This window comes from Grus americana, chromosome 1, assembly GCF_028858705.1.
Source record: "Grus americana isolate bGruAme1 chromosome 1, bGruAme1.mat, whole genome shotgun sequence".
Lineage (NCBI taxonomy): Eukaryota > Metazoa > Chordata > Aves > Gruiformes > Gruidae > Grus > Grus americana.
Genome location: NC_072852.1, coordinates 149001565 through 149026643, shown reverse-complemented (window position 1 = coordinate 149026643; position 25079 = coordinate 149001565). Strand labels below are relative to the sequence as shown.

Here is a 25079-nt window from a genome sequence, read left to right as displayed (position 1 = left end):
CCATTAACAGCAACTAATAGCACAGAAAGAAATTTTCTTCCAGTCTTATTTTCTAATTGCTAGGAAAGAAAACTAAAAATAGACAAGTTTGGAGGCCAGACTGCAAAAGCTGGGAGAGTTCTCTTAACTTCTAGATGCTCTATGGTTTTACACTCTCTGAAGAAGTGTCTCCCTCATTTCATCAGAGGAAAGATGAGGAATGAACCCAAAGTGGGAGATTTGACTCCAGCTATGCTCTAGTTTTACTTGTATTTTAGAAAGACTTAATTATTTTTCTCTAGTTCTAATATAAACAATCATTAGAAATTGAACGCTTTACTTCCTACTTACAATGTATAATTATATAAATGCTCCACAACTTTTATAATACTTAATAAAGAATTTGGGAGTCGATTTTAAGCATGCCTTTCAAATGTACCCTCACCAAATTGCACGGACTCCTCTTTTTCATATTGTATGTCTAGTCCCTTTCCATGCCACTCCAGACATCCCATTAACCTTCCTCATCTCACACAGTTTGTATCACCTGTTCAGTTGCCCCAGACAACATGTTGATTAAATCTTCTTAAAAAGGAAATGCTGAATTTGCAGCTCACAGTAATTCCTCTGTTTAATCTCTCTCCTGGGCCTCCCTTTGAAGATAAGACAGCATCCCTTCTTCACCCTCCTTTCAAATTTCCACTTTCCTTTCATTGCTATCCGCAAGGATTGCCGGCAGTTCACATCACCCACCAGCCAGTTTTGGAGATCCCACCCACTCCCGACTCTGCAATGCAGCAGCAGGTCCCACACCTCCGTCACCCCACTCCATGCACCTGTGTCAGCTCTGTGGCCTAAGGACTACGTCACACAGGCACTGATTGTCCCTCAGTTACATTTCATGTGGCAACTGGGTGGCCCAGTGCAATTCAAGACCTGATTTTGTATGATAACTCTTTTTCTTAAAATAATGTTTTCATTGAGATTTATGATATGTCAATATAACTTGCTATAGGATTGAGATCTAGCACAATGCTTTTGTTTAAAAACTACATGGAGCACTTCCTCTTTTGGTGAGGATGGGTTTATTTGTTGATTTTCAGGTACAGAACTGACATTGCTTATTCAATGTCAGTACAAAAGCCAAATCCTACCCTCTTTTAATAACGTGCCACTGCTTTCATTAAAGGAAGTTGTATAATTTCTCTGGCACAATGAGGATATACAAACAGAACTTAAGTTTCATAAAGCTTTGTGTAATTTCAGTACAGGTGACTCATTATCACCTGCTAAACATAAAAGCCGCAAACATGAGAAAAGGGGGAAAAGGGCTTTTATTTTTTTCCTCTGGTGGTGCTTTTCAAATGTATTAGTTTAGATGCTTCCTGTCCTGAATCAGAAATCCATTGTAAGAAATGTGAAATCATAATTTTCACTTAAAAGTTTTTTCTGGACCAGAACACACAAGCACTTAACAGTAGTATAGAAAAGAAAAACATCAAGGTGGCACTACTACCTCCAGTTATGGCCTCTCTGACTCTTACAGTAGCATGTACAGACCTTGAGTTGGGCAGCTAAGCGAGCTCTGAGTGGAGGAGAGAGGGAAACTTGAAGAAATCATGACTGAACCTGGTGCATTTCTCAGCTGTAGATCGGAGTTTAGTGCAACTATAAGAGTGGTTTTATGGACTTTTGGACTCAAATCAGTTTATGAGTTTATGAAAGGCAGGTCCTGCTTAACTAACCTGATCTCCTTCAGTGACAAGGTGACCTGAGTAGTGGATGAGGGAAAGGCTGTTGATGTTGTCTACTCAGACTTTTGTAAAGCCTTTGATACTGTTTGCCACAGAATTCTCCTGGAGAAAATGGCTGGTCACAGCTTGGCCAGGCATACGCTTCACTGGGTAAAAAAAGTGGCTGGATGGCCAGGCCCAAAGAGTTGTGGTGAATGGAGTTAGATCCAGTTGGCGGCCGGTCACAAGTGGTGTTCCCCAGGGCTCAGTACTGGGGCCAGTTCTCTTTGATGTCTTTATCAATGATCTGGAGGAGGGGATCGAGTGCACCCTCGGTCAGTTTGCAGATGACACCAAGTTGTGTGGGAGTGTTGATCTGCTTGAGGGTAGGAAGGCTCTACAGAGGGGTCTGGACAGGCTGGATCAATGGGCCAAGGCCAACTGTATGAGGTTCAACAAGGCTCAGTGCCAGGTCCCACACTTGGGTCACAACAACCCCATGCAACGCTACAGGCTTGGGGCAGAGTGGCTGGAAAGCTGCCCGGTGGAAAAGGACCTGGGGGTGCTGGTCGACAGCTGGTTGAATATGAGCCAGCAGTGTGCCCAGGTGGCCAAGAAGGCCAGCAGCATCCTGGCTTGTATCAGGAATAGTATGGCCAGCAGGACCGGGGAAGCGATTTTCTCCCTGTACTCGGCACTGGTGAGGCCGCACCTTGAGTGCTGTGTTCATCTTTGGACCCCTCACTACAAGAAGGACACTGAGGTGCTGGAGTGTGTCCAAAGAAGGGCAACAAAGCTGGGGAAGGATCTAGAGCACAAGTCTTATGAGGAGCAGCTGAGGGAGCTGGGGTTGTTTATCCTGGAGGAAAGGAGGCTGAGGGGAGACCTTATTGCTCTCTACAACTTCCTGAAAGGAGGTTGTAGCCACGTGGGTGTGGGTCTCTTCTCCCAAGTAACAAGTGATAGGACAAGAGGAAATGGCCTCAAGTTGTGCTAGAGGAGGTTTAGGTTGGATATTAGGAAAAATTTCTTCACCAAAAGGGCTGTCAATCATTGGAACAGGCTGCCCAGGGAAGCGGTTGAGTCACCATCCCTGGAGGTATTTAAAAGACGCGTAGCTGTAGCGCTTAGGGACATGGTTTAGTGGTTGGACTTGACAGTGCTAGGTTAACGGTTGGACTTGATGATCTTAAAGGTCTTTTCCAACCAAAACAATTCTCTGATTCTTTCAAATCATCCCTTTGGATAAAATCAGGTCACCTACAGTTTCAAGACACAGATGACAGCAGCAATGCTGCTTCCATTTTGCAGAAAAGAGCTCCACCAGATGAACTAGGCGTCTGGAATTTCAGACTTTATCCAAAATAACTCAAGACCATAGCTTCTTGGTTTTCCTACCACTGGAGAGACCCACTGTTGAGACTGGAGCATTGGCAGAGTCAGTTGGAAGGGACCTCAGTATAAAGGCTAGGATGTCATGGGCTCCAGTGCTTGTCCCCCTGGTTATTTCTGCTTTCTTTTTTTTTTTTTTCTTTTAGCAAATGCTTCTCTGTACAACAGAGACACCCTGCAAAAAGCTGGGAGCAAAACACAGGATCCCTCTTTCATGCTAGCCAGCAGGCTACAAAGTTAGGCTCCCTTTACCTTTTGTCCCAGTTTCTTGCTCCCTATCTGCAATGCTGGTCCAGCTTCAGTGTGAAGAGTGTTCCACTGATTTGGGCACCCTCTGGCAAGGTGGAAGTGGGGAATGGAGGTTAGATGCTCTACAATGAAGCCTCCCACTTGCTGACCCACAAGAATATTGTGTACATTCTTGCCGTCCCGCATTTGCAAATAAAAGGCATCCTGACAGCACCCCTGTCTGAAGAGTCCTCTCTGGATTTGTATGTACCAGGATGCCTCCTTTATTCATCCAAACAACTGTAGATGTGTGACAGGTCCCTCCCTGCATGCTGAAGTTGGTTGAAGTAGCAGGAGTTATGGACCATCACAGCAACTGACTTTAGGCATTTTTGCAGAGCCAAAACCTGAAATGCCAAAAGATTCCCAAGTGCTGAAAATGTCCACTAAAATATCCTTTTGACGTAAGTAACCCATTTAGGCATCTTCAGTGACATTTAGGTGCCCAAAAAATGCCCTTTTTTTAAAAAAACCCCTCTGGCCTGGAATATCTCAGGAACTCTGAGGTGAAAAGCTCTAGGCAAGTTGAAGTTATCAATCTGGGCACTCATGTCAAGCATGTCCAGTGTTTCTTTCTTCTGGATGTAGGCCATCGTACAGAACAGAGGAAGGCAATATCAGCTTCCAACCACAGCATTGCATGTGCCCAACTATCGTCATTTAAACCCATGCCCAAACTTCACAAAGATCAGCTTCCCCTCTTTTCTGCAGTGTTCTGTTGGAAAGAAAGCTTGATATAAACATATAAGAATTTGAGTCTTCTCCGAGCCACTAAGTACGTTGATACAGCACTTGAAAGTGATATGAGAACAAGTGCGCTGGTCCCAAAAGGCAAATTGTGGTTTGGTTCATATAAGAGCTTTGTTATTTTCTCTGGAGCAGTGCACACAGGACCCTAGAGATGCAAACATTGCTCTTCTCTGCTCCTCATATGGCTAATGGCCTGGCTGGTGCCATCATTTCTGTCTCTTCTTCTGACTCATACCCCTCTACTTCTCCCACAGCGAATCGAGACTTTGGCATTAGAACTAGATTGTCTGCTCTGTTGAAACGGTGCTGGCTGATTGAATTTCCTCTTCGACCTGACAGATTGGATGGGCCCGCTCGTCTATCCAAGCGTGTCATTGGAATCAGCTCTTCCTGGCGGTGCTTTGCTTCGAGTGGATGTGGTTGGGGCTGGGGTCTGAACGTGACCGGGAAGGCAGCATCAGAGACACTTCTGTGGTGATCTAAAGGAAAACAGATAAAGAATTCATGTTTTGAAGAAGAAAAAATAGAAACACCATGGTATTGGCAAGGAAAGTAAAAGGGTATTCAATACAATACAGCATTATGGTTTTAAACCGTGGTACTGAAGCATTTTAAATAATTGCTATAGAATAAGAGAACAGTCAAGAACTAAAAATAACCCCAGATTTTTATTTTCATCCCAAAGCTCATGTCTAAAAGATTTTATTGATCTTGCCTCTACCCTGCAACCCCAGCAAAGCAGCACATTCAGCTGTCTTTTAGTGCATCACAGCACTACTCAAAGCCTTCACAGGGCAAGAGTGATTCTTTGTGTAGCTTTCAATTTTCTACAAATTTCACAAGTATACATAGTACCGTGGTTGAAAAGCATTGTGAAACCCACAGCAGAAGACAGAAATTGACCAAGGAGAAGACTCTAGTACCACCAAAAATCAAGTTTACTAGTCACCTGTGATTAACAACCGGGAAGAAAACAGTCTCACCTGAAACCAGGAGTTTGACTCTAGGGCGCTTTGATTACATTGGGTGTGTCAGACCTGCTCCTACCAGATTTCTTTGCTACAAGTACACAATAAAAAATTGCCTGCAATAGGCCAATAACTGGCACTCTCATTCTATTGAGTTTACAGAATACACTTTTTCACTTTTCTGAAATCCATTTGCAGTCTGACTATACACTAGCAAATTAGTTAATTTAAGAAACAGTTTGTAACAAGCTAGAAGGTTTTGGGAGATAAACACAAAAGTCCATGAATAATGAAATTAGACTACATCCTGCTGCAATTAAAGCAGACATGTAATGGGCATAGTCACACAGTCAAAATTTATCAAGTTATTGCAGCTTAATAACTATTAATTATTTTAAGCTACAGTTTACTTCAGAGTTGGCACAAAGTAGGAGCACTTGCACTAGCACTTACCTCCACTGAACAGGGGCGCAAACTTTAACAGCAGAACCTGCTTCTGTTAGGCCATGTGGACATACCACACCACAAGCAATAAAATGGGACAGGTATTCTCAGACTTATAGGGCTTCTACTTCGCCCTTTGGGGGCATCACTGCTACAAAGTGTGAATGATATATACTGTCAAAGAAATCATGCATTTGTATGAGTGGCAGAAAGAGATGACAGGTGGTGTAAGGATCTACCTGTGGTCATTTCTGACCTTTTAATTACTAGACTTTTTGCATATGCTATATATAAGAGCTAAACCAAGCTTGCTGGAGGATGCTTATTCCAGGAGGGCTTCCAGGCATTGACAGAAGGGGTAAATGCATATGTGCATATATGAGATTATCATTCTAATTTCCTACATACTGAGTATTTATCTTCTGGGTTCCCAAGTGCAATTCAACACATCCTAACACAGTTTATGAGAGGAATTCAGGGTGGCTTCCTTCTGCCACAGGCATTTAAAGTGGTGCAAATAGCTACATAGTGGACCTAAGATGGGACCAGAAGCTGGACCAAGAAGTGTAATTATTTGGATAAAAGCACAAGGCAGGGCTCAAATTCAAGCCAAGCTGTTAGTAAAAGTGTACCTGCATTCACTGCCTCTGGATTTACTCCTCTCCCCACTGAAATAATGTGCCTGTCTGCTATACCAGGACTTGGTCCCTTGAAAGTGTCTGAAATGCTTTTAGGTCTGAGGCTGCTGTGTAGAACAGTTTGAGTCTTTTAGAAAGACACATATTCCCCACTGTGATGTCCTGACAAACAGAACAGAAAAGAATCAGCTGTATGAAAAAAAAAAAAAAAATTTCCCCTGAATACCTTTGATTTACCCCTCTGAATGGAACCTATGGGTTTCTATTCTGCTGCCATCACATGTGTGTCCCCAGCCCCAAGGGGATGGTTCGCCTACACAGATCTCTTTTGCTTTCATCTCTTTCAGAGTAAAACAGAAAGGGAAGAAAGAAAATAATTTTGCACCTGCAGGAAACAAACTTTGTTTTCCAAGTTTTTGATACAAAGATTTAAAAAAGTGAGGATGGGTCTGCATTGTACTGTGTACATACGATAACCTGAGGCTGGCTGATAACTTTATGCAGTAATACCAGAAATGTTCATAGAAAACAAGCTGGGAAAGGGGGAGAAGAGACCAGCTGCTCAGGGACAGATTCTGCCAGGATTTTTTGTTAGGTTTTGTGATTAGAGGCTCATCTCCACAAACACAGAGGAGCCCCAAGGCACATGGGCAGGCGGGGGAGCCCCCAGTACCCCAGTCAGAGGAATGAGCCTGAGCCCCTGCCCTGTTCCATCACGGGGGTGATCAGCTCCATGGGTAGGGAGAGACCCACCACAATGTGCCAACGGAGAGGCTCTCCCCAGGGCACCTCATAGACTGAGGTGTGGCAGGGTACAGGGCTCATTATTGGGATGTCTGGGGAGAGCATTTTGGGATCATACAGGACTTATGATGGGATGTTTAGGGCAGGAACCAAAGGCAGGGAAAGGAAGGGATCAGGACAGTTTGGGGAGGAACAAGTGCGGGAAAATAGAGAAAAAAGGGATAAAAAGGGCTGCTCACATGTAAACAGGAGCTGGTCTGTACATGTGTCTGGCGATGCTCTGTGCCTGGTCAGTGCAATCTGTCCTGTCTTCTCATTACACTACACTTCTGACTGTTTTCCTGGGTGAGCAGTTCCCTATACTATGTACCTGTGTGTATGGAGGTCTGAGTGCCAGCAGCTGGAGGGACTGGGGTGCGTGCATATTGTGCTGGTGCTTATGTCAATGAGAAATCACCAGCAATCACCAAGCCAGAGTAGCCATTGAGTAGGATAAGAGGCTTGGGAATCAACTGTTGGAGCACCCTTGAATCTGGGACAGACACTGGGGAGAGCAGAAGGTCTGTGATCTCACTACTGGAGGGGGCAGGAGGTCCAGACCAGTGACTGAAGAGACCATGGGGTCTGTGGCTGGCTACTGGTAAGGCCATCATCTGGAGCAGGTACCAGAAAGACCTGTTTGCACGTGTCCCCCTGTGCGTGAGGCAAGGAGAAACCAGGAGATCCAGAAGCCCACTATGGGGAAGACTGGGTGTCCAAGCCCAGCTACTGGAGGGATCTACAGTGCATGGAGTGGGGTGGAAGATCATCTGTGCATGTGTGTGTGTGTGTGTGTGTATGCATGTGCATGTAGGTCTGAGTGCCAGCAGCTGCCGTGGGGCTGTGTGCCCAGGGGTTCACATGCCCAAGTGCCACCAACTGGGGAGATGGAGGGTCCAGGGCCAGCTACTGGCCAGAGGGTGTGCCTAAGGCCAGCTGCTGGGGGATTTGGATAGCAGGTACGTATATATAATTTTCCACTAACAGGCTGTCATCTCGATCAGCCAGAGAGGGGACCAGGATGAGGCCGTTGGTGCTGTTTGTGTTGGTGTGAGTGCTGTGCCCTGTCTGTGCTGCTCTGTGTGTCCGACCGTGTGTACGTGTACACTGAGTTACGGTTGGGGGTGCCTGTCGGGAATACCTGCTCAGCCTCGATACCAGAGGGACCTGGGGGCACGGAGCTGCACAGCCTCACCTCGACTGGGCTATGGGTTCAGCACCTCCTAACAATTTTGCATGCAATTTTGTCTGTGGGGCTGCAGGGAACAGGTATTTCGCTTTCTTGGGCTTACACAGATGCCCTCATGGCCAGGACAAACTGCAGGAATCACAAGAATCTTTCTGCAAGAGGGAAAAAGAGAAAACTAGGCGGTGCTGGAACGAGATAGAAACTACAGCAGTAATGACCATGTAAACAACATAGATAAAAAAGATAGGAGAGAAGGGTGTAGTTCATTTAAAGAGGCCAGGGACTTCCATGAGAGTATTCATTTAGTACTGTTAAATCCACTGAGCAACTGGCCAAGTTGCTTTCACTGCTGGAGTAAGACACAGTAAAGCACTTCCATTACCTGTAAAAGTAACACGCCTGGCTTTTCGTCTAGGGGGCTGGCTGGGGCCCTGAGGCAAAGAGAGGTAGCGTACGGCCGTAGTGCTAGCCTGTGTAGGGAGACAGAAATGTGTTCAGTGCCTGTGGTTGCCTCTGCAATTTTCATGTATTTGGTGGGATGATAAAAAGGGATGGTTATATGGTTTTTTCTGCTGTGCCTCTGCACCTTTACAGCCAAATTTAGAGAGATGTTAGTAAGATCAATGCTTGGTCTAATCGTGTCTAATATAATAGCCCTAGGTCTTTTCTACAGTTGGTGGAAAGAAATATGTTCTTCTAAGATTCACCTTTCCAATTTCAGGTGACAACTTCAAATAAAATTAATATATCCAGCAAGAACTTATTTCTCTTCCTTAACTGGGATGATCTAAGCTGTAAATGTCTAAGCTATCCAATGCCGACATTTAGTCAAACAAATCTTACTCTTACTGATCGGGAGTCCAAACTGTCAGTGCAACATGTCAAGGGCTTTGCATCAGGCCTTTTGTGAATCTACAAACTCACACAGTTGTGATTATACTATGTTTTCCACATGCTAAAACAATGCAAGTTGCATTATTTTACTACTTACAGCCATAGTAGCTGATTTCTGATCTATGTATAGAGGTAGGACATAAAAATGTTGCTGTCCACATGCTAAGTGAAGCTCTTTCTTCTTAGGTGCTGCATGAGGACATTGAGGAGAGTATCCATTTTAATTATTGCAAAAAGCATATAAAAATGGGTGTATCTTTCCTTTCCTTATTTACAGAGAAGCAGAGGCATTTTTTACATGAATAGTAGTTTACAAAACAGGTACCGGTCTACCCCAAGGTAGGCTGTTGACCTTCCTGCAACTCTGCCTCAGGCTGTGCTGCCGACGGATGAGGATTTCTTGGGCTTGTTTCTCATTTGTGTTGGTAGGCAAGTTGTGTCGGCTGTATGTCGGTGCCTGAAACAGAAAATACACCCAGTTGATTGATTCTCTTTGCACTTGCAGTGTTAATAACGTTGCACAGTCTGGTTGATCACAGGGCCAAGGGGACACCTGCCACCACTCAGCCACCGACTCAGCACCGCTCCTTTTGGTATCACGTGGAAAAATGCGGCCTCGCAGTAACCTCGCTCCTGCAGAGCAAGATGGGAGGAAGCACGAACACAGCTGTAAGTCAGACCTCAAGGGGTACGTTTTGATGCCATTTTTGATAGGCTCACGACTGCTGAAAGTGTACCATAAAAATATACCCACCTACACAAGACTGTTAACATCTCTGGGCTTGCCCTCCCTTTGTCAGCCCTCTTCTGATCACACAACTGGGAGCTACAGATCTGAGGCAGGTCCCAAGAGAGAGATAGCTGGTTAACCCACCACTGAGCTTTGGTACTAATATTACTGAGCCAGGAGCAAGTTGCAGATGTGCCCCGGAGCAAAAGGCTATGTTAAGAAAAGTACATCTCCGGATTAAGATGCACAGCTGAGTTTCCTTTGTCCTTGGACAAACCACACCTTAACATTACCTTAAAACTGAGCATCTTTTAGGACACATTTTTTAATTTATTGCATACATCTTGTGAAATAAGAGAAATAATTTTCTGGCTTAAAGAGAAAAATTCACTTAAGTTTATAAACCCTCTTAAAAAGCAGAATCTGATCTCAAGTCTCACTTGCAAAGGTCGTTGTAAAATTAATCTGGTGAGCCAGAGTATTACCAGGCCTTCAAAGTTGAAAGTGAAGTATTAGAAGTGGCATTATTTTACTTCCAATCTTTCATTTCCAAAAGCACACAGTTCTCAATACCACATAGGAAGTGCCTGGCACAAATAGTCATTACTGTAATTGATTTTGAAGAAAGAGAGTTCATTTCAGTAATCTAAGAGGCAGCCATATATGCAGATTGTTGCTAGTAAGATAAGAAATTAATATCATAAGGATAATTGGCCATGGCAAATCAAACAATATTAGGAATGAATATCATATTAATAATGACACATTTAAATGAGCAGGGCCTAGCATTTTCTAGTAAATGTGTGTTACACGAGTTAGCCCCGTTTATCTGCATAATTTCAAGGTTACTGTAATATGTCCTCTGCCACTCATCGCTGTAGGAGAGCACTCAGTTCTATCTTCTGGGCCGAAGATTGGATTAAGTAGATACTATACACCAGGCTGCATCAGAATCAGTACATATTTTTGCAAAACAAATCCCTGCTGAGATATTATCATGCCCAGTTTGGGGGTGGGGGGGACAAATGTGTAAACTGAAGCTCCAGAGGAGGTGGGTTTTGTTTTTTTTTTTCTTTCTCCTCCTGCAGTGAAGGTAAACTGTTGCTCCCACACAGATGGAAGATTTACCAGCCTGACTCTCAGCTGACTTTGGGCTACGCAATGTTTTCCGCCGCTGGTCCACCCACCTCCACGGGGCAGTTTCACTGCTGCTGGTGTCCTGCCAGCCCGCTGCCTCCCACGAAGCCCTGCATCCGTGCCCGGGTACCGGGCGGCCGCCTGTCCGGGTTCCGTCCACCCGCTCCGCCGCCCCACGCCACCGCCCCGGCACGCCGGCCGCCCAGGCAGCCAGCCTCCGCCGCCCAGGCTGTGGGTACCCCCGGGGAGAGGACCTGGCACCTCAGGCTGCCCCGGGGGTGTTTGGCAACCTCGGGAAAGAGGTTTCTGAGTCACAGGTAGCTGTGCAGCGAGGGAAGCCTGACCTCTACAGCTCGCTCACAGATTTTCCTGGCTTTTCGCGCTGCCGACAGGGTGAAAAGCTGATGGATAAAAAACCAGCTTTCCTTTTTTCCACCCAGGAACGAGCCCCGAGCCAGGGCTTGGGTCGGAGCGGCTGCGGGCTCCGCGCCCACGCCTCCCACCAGCGTGACCCCAGTCCTGGTGCTATCAGCCACCGTGGCTATGATACGGGGAGGGCAAACAAGAGCTTTCAGTCTGCAAACAGCGCGCGATAGCAGGTCGCTTACGCACCCTGTGTCGCACTTGATATAGATTATGTGCCAGGACATCTCTCATGGACTCCACCTCTGCGGGGGAGAGCCTATGCACATGCCGATTTCTACCGCTCCTGTAAATAAGAGAGAAGTTTAAATATGATTGTAATGAGTTGATTAAATACTATTCCCATGAACTGATGCATGATCTATTTTTAGTGCTAGAATAGAAGGCTATGAAGAGCCTTTCAGTGACCAGTGACACCAAGATGAATAAAAAATGTCAGATTTTCTCTTTGACGGGTTTTATCAATATACTGCGTAGTCAGAGTGGGCCCTAAGCCCTTATACTGCTGGCAGCAGAAACTCTGCTTTTCTTTCTCAAAGCTTCATAAGGAAGTTCGTATTTAAGGATTCTATTGGGCAACAACCAGCTGTACGTTCAGGAAGTCACTGCAAGTTTCCTCCTCCGTCTGAACACATTCTTCAGCATGGTCTAGCAGTCTGGGCCTTGCGGTCTCACTGGTTTTAACTCCTTTGAGAAAGTGCAGCAAATCCTTAGGAACTAAAGCACATGTCAGTGAAGGAGTCCAAGAGACCTGCCCTGTGGTGGTGACGACATATAGGGTTTCCTTGCTGCTGAGCCTCTTTCTCCATTTGAAATAAAAGAACTACCTCAAAGATAGTCATCTTTGTATTTTTAACAAACTGTGACAAGAAGCTCACAGTCACGTCTCGCTGCCTCGCTTTTTCACTAGCAACACAATGAAGGAGGTCTGCTGTGAAATGTTAACTGGTTTTGCTAAATCCGTCAGTCTGTGAGAGGTAGCATTTGGCTGAATTCCCAAGAAAAGAAAGGGAAATAGATAGTGATCATCCAGGCTGAATCACTCTGAGTTCATCTTGTTGCTGGTTTTTTTCTTTCTCCATTTTGCGTTCCTGCCTCTTTTAAAAAAACAAAAAAACCCCAAAAACCAAAAACCAACCAAACAAAAAAACAACAAAACACCCCACCAACGACGTACTTGCAAATCTTTGTATTGAGCTGAATGATGTCCTTAAAGTGTCGTCTGTAAATTGTGCAATGAAAGAATGGATTATGATCAATGTACAGTATTGCTAAAGCTTTGTGTGCATTTATTTTGTACTCCCTCTAAAATAAACTAAAAACTTTTAATGGCAAAGGAAGGTGGATTCAAGCTAAACTGAGATCATATGTAAACATAGGAAAAAGGTTGGAATTTGCATTTACAGCTAGTTTAACAAGATTACCACTGTTTTGTGCTATAATGTAACACAGACATCTTGAAAACTTGTAGGACCATTTGAGCTGCCTGGATTCTACATTTTACTGCCTCTTACTGTCAATTAGACAGTGAGCACTGGTGGCTTGACCATGTCCAAAGTCCATGGAATATATTAATTAATTCCTGATATAGTTCAAGGTTTTGGAATGTGTTTTCATTCTGCATCAGACCAAGACTGAGATCTGCCAATTTTTTTAATGAAGTAAAAAGAAAGAGGGAAGTCGACAATAGGGTAGTGTTAGAGAGAGGGCTAGGGTAACCAGTAGGTTAAGGATCTCACTGAGAGACCCATGAGTCTGCCACTCAGCTGTTGGCAAGCCAGACTGATGGAACAGGACTCCCATTCTGGATTTGAGCAGAGATCTTATCCTGACCCTGACAAATCCTTCCCAACAAATGTTTAATTGACCCTCATCAATTCTCAACAACAGCAACAAGAACAAAACTAGGTACTTACCAGCAGGGACAAAAGACCATCACCACCACCCAATTCCAGGCCAGCTGGGTGGGTGGGTTGGTTGATTGTTTGGTTGGCTGGTTGATGTTTCACTTGCTTTCAGCTCTCAGGGATAACACTGAGAGGATCCAGAGATGCCACCAAGTTTCCAGGCTTAGGTGTAATGCACCTTTATTCCATACTGGGTCTGGCGTGTCCCAGGCAGTGGGACAGCCCATGTATGCTACTTTCCACAGCAAGGAAACCAGTCTTTTTGCTGTCAGCAGCCCCTAGCTGCTGTCCCTTTGGACAACAGAGAGACCCTAGGTACACCTGGGAAAACAAAGACAAGCACAGCCCCTGGGGACTAATGGCAATCTAGCGTGCCAACAAGTACTGGTCTACAAAATGCAGGCTTGACTCATTTATGTAATGCAAATAGAACTGACATAGTTGATGAAAGCGGCTTTGACATCATAGGGAATAACTGTCTTTCTGGTCAGCACTTCACTGAACTTCTCCGCAAGGTCTTTATACCTTACAATTGGGAATCAATAGGGGAAAGCAGCTAAATAGAGGAAAGCAGAACTCCACTGGGAAGACACCAGATCATCTCTTTACTTTTCCAGTTGCATACCTGACTCGTTCCACATGCCAGCACAGAATTGGCCAGTCCTAAGTAATTTAAAGGCTTATAATTTTGCTCTTAAAGTGACTTAAGTAGAATAAATAAAATTCCCTGAGTTTCAGCTGAGCTAGGATAGCAAGAGAACAAACATCATGAAGATAGTCTGTATTGTTCCGGAGCATGAATAAAAAAATGGGTATTCTTTTCATGGGATTAGATATTAACCTACCCAACCGATAACAATGCACAAGTATGGTAATAAGGAACAGATTGGTTTTACATTTTGCGATATACAATACATTAAAAAAGAAGTTTAAAAAAACAAACAAACAAACAAGTTTGGTATGTTACCAAACCAATAAAGCAATCCTTATTGAAACTATTTCTTTTTTCTTATTGAAACTTCCAGCATGTTAAAACAAAGCGCAGCACAGGAGATATATTTGTGAAAAAAATACTGAAATGATAACATGCCACGAAAACCAACTGTCTCTCTTTAATGAGTATCAGGACAGTATCTCTTTCTTCATTAGACATGGAGATAGTTAATACATGGAGAAAATAAAATGCCTTCCACAAACCTTGTAAGATTAATTTTTCTGTATTTTTTTATATATTATATCTAAAATTTTGAACTTTGTGATCTCTCCACCAGGCTTCACTAGTCCTCTGAAGGAAGTAACATTCATCAGGCACAGCTCTTGCACAACTGCACCACCACAAATGACAACATGGCACTTGATTCTGATCTGTACTGTATTAATACAGTATATGATTTACTCTTACCAAACTCAGGATTGCAGTAATATGAAGCCAATATTAAGTAAAATCATCATCAAACCATCTCTCTCTAATGGGCATATTTCCTCCAAAAAACAGCCATACAAACACAGTTTTGACAATATCTGCTTGGCTCTGCTTTTGCCATTTCTGTCCTTATTTCTAAGGCTTATATTTTCCAAAACATCATAGCAAAATGTTTTATTTTCATTCAAATGTGGATTCTTTGTTGCATAGTCCATGGGCAAATTTCTCCAGTCCTCACTGGAAATACTTACTGCATATTGGACACCCACTCCACCTGCAGGAATCACACCAGCATGAATGCAATTTCTGAGAATAATGCTAATTCACAGCAATGGAGATCTGCTTTGATTGTTATAGAGCATTTCCCCTTGTGTGCCTGAAAGCTGCAGAACTGATCAGAAGTGCTAGTAAGAGAGTTTTCTCACTACTCTGGCACTGCAAATATTGCTTTACATGCCATACATTGGAATTTGATTTCAAACCTCCACTTGCTCCTGGCCAGACTTTTGTATCCTCACTGAAGACAGAGACTTTAGGTACAAGCTATCTCAATGATAACAATCAAACACTTTACAAATACATTTAGAAACCTTATAGTCTTAAGCAGGTTCACTTAATTGCTCAGGAGAATGGAAATATAAGAACTGCTGCATTGGCTTAGACCAAAGAAACAACGAGCTCACTCTCCTGTCTCCTCCAGTGCTCAACAGCAGACACCTATTAATGACTAGAACTGGGATAACATATATTTTCCTAGAACACTCTCACAGCCTCCAAGAATCAGAATGTTTCTGAGCCACAGGCTGCACTTTGTTTTTTGAAGTTGACACTTCATTTTTAAAAAGGCTGTCTCAGTAGGAGAACCTGTGCATCAAAGGTTGATGCACAGTAAAATTCAACTGCAGCCGGAGTAGAGCTGGCAAAAATTAGTCCATCATATCATCTGTTTATTACAGAATATTTCTCCAGTCTAAATTCTCAGCACAGGAGAGAATTTCTGAACTACACTGAAGCAATTTGTCTTATTTTCTCTTTCCCTCAAGAAAAGAAGAGGAATGTGGTTTGATTGTCATAGATTGTCTACCAACTTTGCACATTTTCTCTTGGCTTAGAACAGTTAAGGGAATAAAGCAGACAGAAAGGAGCCTGACAGACACGTAATCTTTTTTAATATCATCTGTTCAGCAAAGAATGATTTAGAAAGAAAAGGGCTAGGTCTTACACTGCATGCTGACATCAGTTTCAAGAAAACAGATGAATCTTGCAATGATTAAGATAAAGTTTCAAGAGAGAGTTTAGTTTAACATCCAGTTGGTATTTGGACTTTCTGGTATGGGTTGAAATGATGATTCAAAAATAAAATATGCTAGGCCCTGCCACAGGTTGCTGCAAAATGGAGAGGGGCTGAAGGATGCAGCAGTAGAGAGCAGGCAGTAGCAGCCACAGTGGCCAGTGGGAGCCCGGGGAAGAGTTTACTGGGGCAAGTGCCATTAGCAATACCCACACAATGGACAGTGGGTTGCAAGGTGAGGGTAAATACATGCACAGCAATTAAAGTATGCAGGAGTAAAGATTTGTACAGACATCTCTCCTAGAGGGTAGTTCCCTCAGTGATGGCTCTGGAGATCCCACTAGTTTTATCCCCTGGTCTGTCTGATGCCAAGTTGCATTACTGTTTCATAGAATCATAGAATCACAGAATGGTTTGGGTTGGAAGGGACCTTTAAAGGTTATCTAGTCCACGCCCTCTGCAATGAGCAGGGACATCTTCAACTACATCAGGTTGCTCACAGCCCCATCCAACCTGACCTTGAACACTTCCAATGATGGGGCATCCACAGCTTCTCTGGGCAACCTGTGCCAGTGCCTCACCACCCTCATCGTAAAAAATGTCTTCCTTATGTCCAATCTAAATCTACCCTCTTTCAGTTGAAAACTGTTGCCCCTTGCCCTGTCACTATAGGCCCTGGAAAAGTCTTTCTCCATCTTTCTTATAAGCCTGCTTTAAGTACTGGAAGGCTGCAATAAGTTCTCCCTGGAGCCTTCTTTTCTCCAGGCTGAACAACCCCAACTCTCTCAGCCTGTCCTCATAGGAGAGGTGCTCCAGCCCTCTGATCATCTTCATGGCCTCCTCTGGACCGTCTCCAACAGCTCCATGTCTTTCTTGTACTGGGGGCTCCAGAGCTGGATGCAGTACTTGCAGGTGGGCTCTCACAAGAGTGGAGTAGAGGGGCAGAATCATCTCCCTCGACCTGCTGGTCACACATCTTTTGATGCAGACCAGGATACGGTTGGCTTTCTGGGCTGCAAGAGCACATTGCCGGCTCATGTCCAGGTTTTCATCCACCAGTACCCCCAAGTCCTTCTCTGCAGGGCTGCTCTCAATGCTTAATTGAATTAATTTGATATGGAAGTACCAAAATATGGCAAGACAGTTTGAAGGACTGCAAACTGAAGTAGCAAAAATTGCAAATGCTACAAGGAAATGTGCTCTCAGCAAAAATTTGTGATTGGGATAATGGAGTTGGGACCTGTGCTGTAAGCTCTCCTGCAGGTCTCTCAGCACCTAGCAGTGATGAGCAAAACCCCCTGGCCAGCTAAGTGACAAATATGGCCACTTTGAGCCACTGCTGTGATTTAAAGCAGCCAGAGTGGCTTCTGCACCTGACTTATGATTCTTCTTCAGAACTACCCATCATTGAAGATAAACAGAGAAAATGTCCCTGGTTTTAATTTTCACTCTGTGAGCAAAGAGTCAAAGTGCAAATATGATGAGCACCAAATTGCCAGCCCAAACCAGCATCTTCTCTTTTCATAACTGTTTTTTTTTCCTTACATTTCTATTGAAGTCATAAAATCCCTTGGGTATTTCCTCCTTTTTGTCTCCTTCCTTCCTGTCCCTACTGTGCAAAGGAAGTCAGTACTCACTGTGAAGCAGCTGTGGATGATTTTGAAATTTTCATGCCACTCTCAGCCATCTCGATGGCCAGTTTTATCTCCATCTTTTTGTATAGTGATACAATGCTGGATTTGGGCTGATGGTCCCGAATTAAGATTTTCTTCAAATACTTATTGTCAAACTTCTTAAATCTGCAAAAGAGATATTAAAATCAAAGTGTAAAAAAAAAAAAAAAAAAAGGAAATGTGGTTTTATTTCTGTGGTACAAGCTGATCTTCATTCAAATGCACACATACATAATTCAGCGGTGGAAACTGAATCCAAATTGGAGGCACCTGTGGACTCCTGAAGGCCTAGTGAGCGGAGACCTTTAGGGAGACATTTGGCATGGTCTGCTGGTCCACAGAGATTGCAAAGCCCACCAGACAAAAGAAAGAAACAAGCTGCAATCAGAGCAAAAAAGAGGGCTGGGTGTGTGTTTGCATATAACACCGCCACATTTGTCAGAAAAGAATATGGCCAGTCTCCACGCTTTTGTACAAATGTTGTATTCTAGTAGGGCATAACAGCAGCAGCTGCTGTTACAGTAATCCTGGCCTATTCAGCCAGCCACCAATGAGGCTCTAAATGGCCCAGCAGTTACAGTAGTTTGGGCCCATTATGTTGCTGATAATTTTGAATCCTGACAATTAGAGCAGAGAAAATACATTTCTTTGTATTCTGAATAACAGAGAAATTGAATGGACCGCAAAATACTATGCGCTTACACGCTGCAAATTGTGAAATATCGCTAATGTGTGGCATAATTTGAATGTGAATGTGTGTGCGCACTTTGGAACAGGTATGTGCTTTCAGGCAGGCGTTTAGCAGAACAACAGCAGATCTTCTTATATGTTTCTTTCAAAGGAACAGTTTACCACAGCAAGGTAATGTGCTCCACAATGCTAGAAAAAGCACTGCAGAGTTTGTACGTTTTCTCTTAACAAAGGCTAGTTTTCATACATTAATAGCAGAGATAGGCACACAAATGTTTTCACTGGGATTAGAGCTCTTTCTGCTTTCCTGTGTAACAGAAAGCCTCCTGGAGTCTCATCACTTAGGTAATTAATTCTGATATATGTACGCTAAACATCTTTGAAGTTGCGTAGAAAAATCTAGGCAATACCTTTTAATCCAATCTTCTTGCATTAAATGTCTTCACATGCAGTGTGCTTTTTTTTAATCTGTCCCTGAACTGAAACACTACATTTATGGCTAGTTTGGACAAAATTCTCTTTTTATGGCTGTTGGGTAGATGTGAGATAAGGGGATAACATTTTCTCAGATATGTGTAAATGCAGCTATTTCAATGGAATTACTGTGCCAACAGGGATCTGTTTAGCTCATTGCCTGCACAGCCGGTGGTGTGGTCCCAGAGGGTGTCCTAAAGCTATCTCTGTGCTGTGACAGCCAAGAGGACGTTTCAGCTTCTGGGTCCAGGTATGTGCCCTAGCACATTACATCATTACTCCTCATTGGAACAAGAACTGGATGCAAACCAGCCGTCTTCTTCCCGCTCTTAATTCCTGATTTCCATAGGGAGACATCCAGTCGTGAAAGGAGTTGCCACATGTCCCGACAGACTGCCCTGGCTGGATTACTGGGGTCCAGTGCTGACAGGTGAGACAGAGGACTCCAGCACAGAAGTCTAGGCATAGCTAGGATAACTCTTATTTTAAATATTACTGAATGCAAAGACTTGTAAGGACAGGTGACTAATGATTATTGAATCTCTACTCACCAACAAGGGATCATATTTGCTGTGGAGGCTTACAGCAAAAGTCAGTGAAGCACTGACATGTTACGTAGCTTCTGTTCTAAACCCAGACCTAAAAGAGCACTGCCACAGATCTAAGATTTATGCCAAAGCTATGCGCCCAGGCTGATTTCTGCAGCATGAGTTCCTGTGCTATGTTTTTCTTTCAGAAGGCTTATTTTTCTGCTTGTTTGTGCAGAAGCAGTTTCACAGGCAATATACAAGCACTGCACTCCCAAGAGATAACAGTTACTCAGGAGTTCACTTTTTTAAAAGAGATATTGCACGTCCCCAATATTTTCATGCTATTTTAGCTTTATGGGGCAAAAGATTGATTTTCTATTCTATTTACCTATTGTATTTTACATGCTAGATAGCTTATTTTATTATAGTAGGCTGCAATAAGAGATGCTTACTTATCTCTGAGCTGATAATGACTCCAATGTCCACATATGTCTTCAATACCAGCCTTCAAGTGGTCCATCAACTAGAGAAACAAACATGGAAAAATTTTAAGTGGCCACTATGAGAAAATAATGTCACCACCAACACACAACTGTTGACAGGATTTTGAGATTTTTTTAATTGGAGAGGTGTGAGTTAATTCTGAAAACATCTACATTTCTCTAAAAATCAAGGCCAAGATCCCACTGTGGCAGCTCCTATGCTTGGCTGCAGTGCCAATATTTTGACGCAGGCAACAAGTCTGTCAGTCTGCTATAATCTCACCATCACCCAGCAACATATAGGCCCAAGTAAAGGACTACGTCCAATGGAAGATGATGCTGAGCATCCAAATTGCCTGGTCCTCTTTGTCTACTGAGACCAAAAACTAATTTCTTGGTTCTGTCAACCAAGTTTCCCTTCTGGATGTGTGAACTCCCTGAGAGGGGCACAGGGCCAGATACCCCACACCTTAACCTTTGCCTTGACTGACAATTTTGCAAATTATCACGAGACTGGTAAATTCATCATTGCTAAATACCAGGATTTTCAGTCATCTTTTGTGTGTTTCTAGCATTATAGAAACAGACAGAAAAATAGCCAATTCTTACATACATATTTTTATAAGTGGTGGTTGTAAACGTAAATTCCTTTCAAGGTTAAGTGTAAAGGTTGAAATAGTAAGAATTAAATGCACTTCAAATTCAAATCAGTTGAGATGCTCTAGTTTTGCTAATGTCTCTGCATGTCTTTAATTTTAAGGCACAGTGTTTCTGTTAATTTCAAACATATTCCCTACTGTGAAAATGAAAGCATGTGCATGTATTTTGTATAGTGTTAAGTCAGTTTGAGCAGCTTTCTGTTATTTTATAGAATGGTAATTGAAGAGCTAAAGCAAATGTTTGAGAGGGGAAAAGATCATTACTCAGAATAACTTGAAACTAAATTTGCAGGCCAATGATTCAACTCATTTCAGTTCAGTAAAGCTTGATTAAAGACTTTTAAGGTGTCAGTGTGTCTAGAACCAGTCAAAAGATGGCAACAAAGGTATCTGACAAATCTAGCTGGGAAGGATGAGGACTGCATTTTGTAAATGCTACCTTTATGTTTCTGTCCTCCAATGTCACAAGTATCAAGAAGTAAGGGCCCTGCTACACCATGACATTTGTGGTACGATATTATAAGATGATAGTCACTATGAATATAAATGAGATGATACCATATTTTAGAAAATTTATGCTTAGGGCTTCCTACAAATGTAGCTAAAAGCATTCAGTGTCCAAATCCACTGAATGCCAGTGCTACCAAATGCCTCCCTCTGTCTAGCTCTTTTGGAATACCCTTTCTCTTCTTCTGTTGAGGATACCAGCTACTGATACAAAAAACTTACTCGCATATGAATTTCTTCATTGATAGACTCCTTTTTGTTGGTCTTTTTAACATCTAGATATCTGACCAATGGTCCAATTGTGATTCCCTGCATTTGGAACGAGTTGAAATGTTAATTATCTTTTAGGGAAAAAAAAAAACAAAAAAACCAAAAAACAGAAAGAAAGTAAAAGGATTCAATTTTAATCAATTAGGAAAGTTCTGTCTTAGGCACAAAACCAGTATTTTACTTGTATGGAAAGCTACAGAACAGGATTAAAACTAAAAAACTTAACAAAAATTATGCACCAGGTTTTTTTTTAAGTGAGATTGCATTTATCAACATGTTTTAACTATGTAAAGTAACTTGACAACCTTCTTCAAAACAACACTTGCTTGAAAGAAAACATTATCTTTGTGACGTTCTTACAATCTTGAAACCACTTACTTCAACATTTTCAGAATTAAATATTTTGTTGGGATTTTTTTCCACTTAGAAACCATTTTCAGCTGTTCCCAATTCTTTTCTGCACTGCTACAGAACAGCATTTTAAAAAGGAAAATAGTAACAAAATGTTTTTTTCTGAAACAGTCTGTTGGAATCTAATTGCCTAACTACAAGTGCCTAGTGCCCCATTGGCACCCAAGAGTGTATGAGATAACGGTATAGGAAAATACAGAACATGGAATGCAAGACCTCCAGAAGATCCAGTTCTTCCAGGTACAGCAGTGTAAACCAAGTGGAATAACCCAAACATCTGAAGTAGACACCTATTCTTACAAATCTGAATCATTCACTTTATTTTTCTTTACTGTTCTTTTACAAAGGATTTCAAAATGTCCTCATTTGGTCTCAAAGATGCATGAAAGTAAAAGTAAAAAATTCACAATCCTTTATAGAACAGACATACTGTTTTCTGTTCAGTTTGAGATACACCACTAGTAGAGAATGATTCTGTGCTGAAGTGTAAAGTTAAATGCTTTTTAATTTAGAAGCATTAGGAAGCACATGTGGAGTGAATATAAGAGATTTTGGACACAAAGTGCCCTTTTCCCTGAATATCTTAGAAGACATTGATTTTCAATACAGACTTTCTGAAAAAGTTATTTAATAATACCTAAAAAACCCTGAAAGGATAATCATACAGTGCAGTGCTAAATCTGGCCATAGAATAGGATAGCTTGTCCTAGTTTAAGAGTAAATTCAATGCAATCTTCACTATGAAGCTTTCAGTCACCTCTATTACATGAAAGCAATCCATTAAGAAATACACTTACTTGGATGAACACAGTGAAATATATAACTACGAGAGTAGCGGTAATGAACAATTTTTTTCTTGGGAAGAGATTCACTGGAAGTAAGAATGCAAGAGAGAAACTGCTGGCTCCTCGAAGGCCACTGTAGGAAATAATGAGTCGGTCTTTGAAGGTGAAGGGATATGTTCGGAACTTGTTACTGATGTAGAAAAGAGCAAATACACCTAGGAAGGGAACAAAACACAACTGCTATTAAGCAAGGACAAAAGGAAAATATTTAAAGTAAAACAACATCTTGGCTCAGGCAGCTGTTGACAGAACTTTATTTTCAATTTTGTGTTCTTGTAGCTTCTCTTTGACCAATTGCTTCATCTGTTTTCTGTGAAATAATCTCCTAGAAAAGACCGTGGTTCCTAACTGCTTCAGCATTTAAATTCACTATATGTGGTTTAGAAGTGAGATTAGGGGAAAATATTTACTTCTTGTATTTATGTTTCACAGTTCTTCTCTTGAAGTGTTCCGGAGACAAGACCAACCACTGGATGAGAGTTTTTCCTGTGCCTGCCTTTGCAATTTTTCGTGCTTTCTACACAGTATCTGCCCAAAGTGTTTGAACAGTACTTTACTAACAAGTCCTGTGGATAGGTTCACTGAAAGGCAAGGAGTAATAGCATTTTAATTTTTAATCCTCTGGCTTGCTGTGTCTCTAATTCAGTTTATTTCTCAAATTTCACTTTTCCTTTAATAAAAGTTAAAATTAATCAGACGTCCCGTGGGTGTGTAAAGATTGCAGCTTGCATCTATAGAGTACATTGAACAATTTGCTTGATTTAATCTTCATCTTCCATGAGAAACATGTATTCTATGTTTTGTGTGGAAACTGTTAAATTACTGAAGTAAAAGCTGACAAATGCCAATAATTATTGGTGTAATTTTACACAGCTGTCACTGATAAACTCAGTGGATTATTATAGGTAAGGCCAGTAGCAGTATGCTGTTATGTAGGTTGCTGGGTACCGCTTGATATAAGACCTTTTTGGCTACTTATAACTATGCTAGACATCAGCTACTCAGACTGAAACTGCGTGTGTGAGGTATCACCCTTAGGACAATTCTCTTTACTTTATTCAAGCTTCAGAGAAAATGATGTAATCATTTCAGCAAACAAATTTAGTGGAAAATATTTCAGCCTTCCTCTGGAAAGCTCTAGCACTCCCCTTGGTGTTTGAGAGAAGGATGAACATGTGGCAGCAAAATAGCTTTTGCACCAGGAGAGCACTTCTGTCTTGATTGGAAGGATATTCCAAAACGGACTCTGAAAGTAATCCTTTAAAAACTTAGAGGCCATGCTTGGTCCAGGATTAGCAAGAAAATATTTACTTTCTTTTTGCTGTCAACCCACAAGAACCATATCACCTCTACTGTTGAGTACTTGTGTCATTCCTATATAATAGAGCCGTTCAGATGCACGTAGTTCAACCTTCACAGGTTTCCCCTTTCCTCTTTTTCCTCTGGTTAAATGCCTTTCTCCAGGGCTCCCAGGCTTAAAAGTCAAAGGTCTTGAAATGTTTATGGGCTTTGAGGGTCAAGCCAATATCTTCTTCCTGCTCTCATACTCTTTTTGATTGAGGGATAAGCCACCTGAGAGATTTAAGAAATAGCACCTTAATCTCAGATGTCTGATGCCAATACTTAGCTGGTCCCAAATGTTAGGCTTGGAGTACTTTAGGCTGGAAAGGACCTTTGGAGGTCATCTAATCCAACCCCCTACTCAAAGCAGAGCTAATCAAATCAGGTTGCTCAAAGCTCCAGTCAAGTCTTGAATACCTTTCAGAAGGGAGAACTGGGCCACTGTTACAATATTGGATCACCCTCACTTTAAGAAATGGGTTCTTACTGTCTAATCAGAATTTCTCATGTTCCAGCTTGTGTCTGTTGCTTCTTGTCCTATTGCTGTACACCTCTGAGAAGTGTCTGGCTCCATCTTCTCTCTCTCCTCTGATTGGGTACCTCTAGAAAGTAATAAGGTATCTCCTGTGCTGTATCTTTCCCAGGCTGCGTAGACTCAGCACTCTCAGACTTTCCTTGTACAGCCAGTGCTCCATCCTCTGACCAGGTTGGTGACCTCTATTGCACTTGATCCAGAACCTCCACATCCTTCCTATACTGGGGAGCCCAGAACTGGAGAGAGCGCTCTGGAGACAGCACACGCTTCCACCAGTGCTGAAGAGCAGGGAAGAAACACTTAGCTGGACCTGCTGGCTACACACTTGCTAATATAGTCCAGGACACAGTTGGCCACCTTTGTCACAAGGACATAATTCTGGCTTGTGTTCAACCTGTTGTCTGTCAGGTCAGGTCCCTTTCTGCAGAGTTGCTTACTAGACTCCAAGCCTATACTGGTGTATGGAGTTATTCCAACTCACGTGTAAGTCCTTGCATGTGCTCTTCTTGAACTTCATGAGCTTTCTGTCAGCCCATTTCTCCAGCCTGTCCAGGTTCCTTTGAGTGGAAGCCATCAAGAATACTGATTGCTCCCTGCAGTTTGGTGTCAGCCACAAACTTGCTCAGTGTGCACTCCATTCCATCCTCCAGGACATTAATGAAGACATTAAAACTATACTGGTCCCTGCACTGA

The 25079-nt window shown here is 42.5% G+C and overlaps 1 protein-coding gene across 1 annotated transcript in view; it reads right to left on the bottom strand.

The window, feature by feature from the left end:
• Positions 1-4292: 4292 nt before the first annotated feature.
• SLC9A4 (solute carrier family 9 member A4) overlaps positions 4293-25079 on the bottom strand; it is a 35411-nt gene continuing 14624 nt past the window's right edge. Inside the window, exons 5-12 of the mRNA XM_054838882.1 lie at positions 22463-22665; positions 21207-21293; positions 19789-19859; positions 17607-17768; positions 11538-11634; positions 9384-9515; positions 8547-8634; positions 4293-4621 (exon numbers count right to left, since the gene is read on the bottom strand). Of these exons, the coding sequence (XP_054694857.1) occupies positions 4320-4621; positions 8547-8634; positions 9384-9515; positions 11538-11634; positions 17607-17768; positions 19789-19859; positions 21207-21293; positions 22463-22665 (1142 nt within the window). The 3' untranslated portion in view covers positions 4293-4319. The remainder of the gene's footprint in view (positions 4622-8546; positions 8635-9383; positions 9516-11537; positions 11635-17606; positions 17769-19788; positions 19860-21206; positions 21294-22462; positions 22666-25079) is intronic.